This window comes from Oncorhynchus mykiss, chromosome 31, assembly GCF_013265735.2.
Source record: "Oncorhynchus mykiss isolate Arlee chromosome 31, USDA_OmykA_1.1, whole genome shotgun sequence".
Classification (NCBI taxonomy): domain Eukaryota; kingdom Metazoa; phylum Chordata; class Actinopteri; order Salmoniformes; family Salmonidae; genus Oncorhynchus; species Oncorhynchus mykiss.
The window spans coordinates 11,272,289-11,276,900 of record NC_050571.1 but is presented as its reverse complement, the minus strand read 5'-3'; the positions used below and the strand labels follow the sequence as shown (position 1 = coordinate 11,276,900).

Below are 4,612 nucleotides of genomic sequence, written 5' to 3'. Positions count from 1 at the left end.
CCACTGACACAGTTCATAATGTCCTGGCTTCTCTCTCAGCCCTGAAACACCACTGACACAGTTCATAATGTCCTGGCTTCCCAGCCCTGAAACACCACTGACACAGTTCATAATGTCCTGGCTTCCCAGCCCTGAAACACCACTGACACAGTTCATAATGTCCTGGCTTCCCAGCCCTGAAACACCACTGACACAGTTCATAATGTCCTGGCTTCTCTCTCAGCCCCGAAACACCACTGACACAGTTCATAATGTCCTGGCTTCCCAGCCCTGAAACACCACTGACACAGTTCATAATGTCCTGGCTTCCCAGCCCTGAAACACCACTGACACAGTTCATAATGTCCTGGCTTCCCAGCCCTGAAATACCACTGACACAGTTCATAATGTCCTGGCTTCCCAGCCCTGAAACACCACTGACACAGTTCATAATGTCCTGGCTTCTCTCTCAGCCCTGAAACACCACTGACACAGTTCATAATGTCCTGGCTTCCCAGCCCTGAAACACCACTGACAGAGTTCATAATGTCCCGGCTTCCCAGCCCTGAAACACCACTGACACAGTTCATAATGTCCTGGCTTCTCTCTCAGCCCTGAAACACCACTGACACAGTTCATAATGTCCTGGCTTCCCAGCCCTGAAACACCACTGACACAGTTCATAATGTCCTGGCTTCTCTCTCAGCCCTGAAACACCACTGACACAGTTCATAATGTCCTGGCTTCCCAGTCCTGAAACACCACTGACACAGTTCATAATGTCCTGGCTTCCCAGCCCTGAAACACCACTGACACAGTTCATAATGTTCTGGCTTCTCTCTCAGCCCTGAAACACCACTGACACAGTTCATAATGTCCTGGCTTCTCTCTCAGGCCTGAAACACCACTGACACAGTTCATAATGTCCTGGCTTCTCTCTCAGCCCTGAAACACCACTGACACAGTTCATAATGTCCTGGCTTCTCTCTCAGCCCTGAAACACCACTGACACCGTTCATAATGTCCTGGCTTCTCTCTCAGCCCTGAAACACCACTGACACAGTTCATAATGTCCTGGCTTCTCTCTCAGCCCTGAAACACCACTGACACAGTTCATAATGTCCTGGCTTCTCTCTCAGCCCTGAAACACCACTGACACAGTTCATAATGTCCTGGCTTCTCTCTCAGCCCTGAAACACCACTGACACAGTTCATAATGTTCTGGCTTCTCTCTCAGCCCTGAAACACCACTGACACAGTTCATAATGTCCTGGCTTCCCAGCCCTGAAACACCACTGACACAGTTCATAATGTCCTGGCTTCCCAGCCCTGAAACACCACTGACACAGTTCATAATGTCCTGGCTTCTCTCTCAGCCCTGAAACACCCCTGACACAGTTCATAATGTCCTGGCTTCTCTCTCAGCCCTGAAACACCACTGACACAGTTCATAATGTCCTGGCTTCCCAGCCCTGAAACACCACTGACACAGTTCATAATGTCCTGGCTTCTCTCTCAGCCCTGAAACACCACTGACACAGTTCATAATGTCCTGGCTTCTCTCTCAGCCCTGAAACACCACTGACACAGTTCATAATGTTCTGGCTTCTCTCTCAGCCCTGAAACACCACTGACACAGTTCATAATGTCCTGGCTTCCCAGCCCTGAAACACCACTGACACAGTTCATAATGTCCTGGCTTCCCAGCCCTGAAACACCACTGACACAGTTCATAATGTCCTGGCTTCCCAGCCCTGAAACACCACTGACACAGTTCATAATGTCCTGGCTTCTCTCTCAGCCCTGAAACACCACTGACACAGTTCATAATGTTCTGGCTTCTCTCTCAGCCCTGAAACACCACTGACACAGTTCATAATGTCCTGGCTTCCCAGCCCTGAAACACCACTGACACAGTTCATAATGTCCTGGCTTCCCAGCCCTGAAACACCACTGACACAGTTCATAATGTCCTGGCTTCTCTCTCAGCCCTGAAACACCACTGACACAGTTCATAATGTCCTGGCTTCTCTCTCAGCCCTGAAACACCACTGACACAGTTCATAATGTCCTGGCTTTATTTGGGGATTTGTGTGTATTGTTTTGCAATGTTGTCACGCCTACTCCTGCTCCCTCCGTCCGGTGCTCGACGTCACCGGTCTACTTACCACAGGCCCTGGCAACTATGATTACGCACACCTGTTCCCCATCATTATGCACACCTGGTCATCATTTTCTTTCTGATTCCTCCACCTTCATTTAGCCCTCAGTTGACATTGTCATTAGGTAGTATTGTTTTCTCTCACGTTCTGTACGATGTTTGTTCATCTGTATTGTTTAATTATTAAACTGACCTACTTCCTGACTCCTAGTGTATTATGTTACAGACTACTACCTCAGAAAAATGGAAGCAGCAGAGGATACCACCATCTTCCAGGTCACAGAGGAGGGTCATCTACTCCACCAACACCACGACCAGCTGGCGCAACTGGGTGCGGCCATGGACAAGGTCCTCCTCGTTCTCCACCGCCTCAACACCATCCGCGAGGCTCTCCATACACCTAACAGAGGGCCTCCTACCACGGGTCGTCACAGTGAGGCTCTCCATACACCTAACAGAGGGCCTCCTACCACGGGTTGTCACAGTGAGGCTCTCCATACACCTAACAGAGGGCCTCCTACCACGGGTTGTCACAGTGAGGCTCTCCATACACCTAACAGAGGGCCTCCTACCACGGGTCGTCACAGTGAGGCTCTCCATACACCTAACAGAGGGCCTCCTACCACGGGTTGTCACAGTGAGGCTCTCCATACACCTAACAGAGGGCCTCCTACCACGGGTTGTCACAGTGAGGCTCTCCATACACCTAACAGAGGGCCTCCTACCACGGGTCGTCACAGTGAGGCTCTCCATACACCTAACAGAGGGCCTCCTACCACGGGTCGTCACAGTGAGGCTCTCCATACACCTAACAGAGGGCCTCCTACCACGGGTCGTCACAGTGAGGCTCTCCATACACCTAACAGAGGGCCTCCTACCACGGGTTGTCACAGTGAGGCTCTCCATACACCTAACAGAGGGCCTCCTACCACGGGTCGTCACAGTGAGGCTCTCCATACACCTAACAGAGGGCCTCCTACCACGGGTTGTCACAGTGAGGCTCTCCATACACCTAACAGAGGGCCTCCTACCACGGGTCGTCACAGTGAGGCTCTCCATACACCTAACAGAGGGCCTCCTACCACGGGTCGTCACAGTGAGGCTCTCCATACACCTAACAGAGGGCCTCCTACCACGGGTCGTCACAGTGAGGCTCTCCATACACCTAACAGAGGGCCTCCTACCACGGGTTGTCACAGTGAGGCTCTCCATACACCTAACAGAGGGCCTCCTACCACGGGTCGTCACAGTGAGGCTCTCCATACACCTAACAGAGGGCCTCCTACCACGGGTTGTCACAGTGAGGCTCTCCATACACCTAACAGAGGGCCTCCTACCACGGGTTGTCACAGTGAGGCTCTCCATACACCTAACAGAGGGCCTCCTACCACGGGTCGTCACAGTGAGGCTCTCCATACACCTAACAGAGGGCCTCCTACCACGGGTCGTCACAGTGAGGCTCTCCATACACCTAACAGAGGGCCTCCTACCACGGGTCGTCACAGTGAGGCTCTCCATACACCTAACAGAGGGCCTCCTACCACGGGTTGTCACAGTGAGGCTCTCCATACACCTAACAGAGGGCCTCCTACCACGGGTCGTCACAGTGAGGCTCTCCATACACCTAACAGAGGGCCTCCTACCACGGGTCGTCACAGTGAGGCTCTCCATACACCTAACAGAGGGCCTCCTACCACGGGTTGTCACAGTGAGGCTCTCCATACACCTAACAGAGGGCCTCCTACCACGGGTCGTCACAGTGAGGCTCTCCATACACCTAACAGAGGGCCTCCTACCACGGGTTGTCACAGTGAGGCTCTCCATACACCTAACAGAGGGCCTCCTACCACGGGTCGTCACAGTGAGGCTCTCCATACACCTAACAGAGGGCCTCCTACCACGGGTTGTCACAGTGAGCCGCTGCCGTACGCCCAGGTCAGCGACGTCTGACTGTCCCTTCAGGAGAATTATGACGGTACTCCAGCGAAATGCTGTGGGTTCCTACTCCAGTGCTCCCTTTATTTCATCTATCAGACGGGAGCCCCACCACCGAGATGTCCAAGGTTGCCACAGTAATTTCTGTGCTGACCAGGTAGGTGTTGGAGTGGGCTACAACTGTCTGGGAGAGAGGAGAGGAGGAGCTGAGTTCTTATGAGAGGTTTATGGTTCTGTTCAGGGTGGTCTTCGACCATCCTCTAGAGGACAGAGATGGATGTGAGTGACTTTTCCAACTCCAGCAGGGTGCCCAGACCGCACTCTGAACTCTATTCCGGAGAGGACTGCAAGAAGAGGTCCAGATGTAGTTGACGTGTCGGGATGACAACCTATCATTGGACACACTCATAGTCTGATCACCTTCTTCAGGAGTGCCGGTGCCCACATCGCCACTCGCTTGCCTCCTTTGGCTGTCCTGAGGCAGAGCCTGAACCCATGGAGGTGGGGGCCTTTCCGTGGCAGAGCAGCGTTGCCAGA

General features: G+C 52.9%; 1 protein-coding gene across 1 annotated transcript; it reads left to right on the top strand.

Annotated features, from left to right (window-relative positions):
* The first annotated feature begins 2,383 nt into the window (after nt 1-2,383).
* On the top strand, nt 2,384-4,090 carry LOC118945999 (proline-rich extensin-like protein EPR1). Its single transcript, XM_036969666.1, has one exon. The coding sequence runs from the start codon at nt 2,384-2,386 to the stop codon at nt 4,088-4,090; it is 1,707 nt and encodes a 568-aa protein (XP_036825561.1).
* Nucleotides 4,091-4,612: the final 522 nt, after the last annotated feature.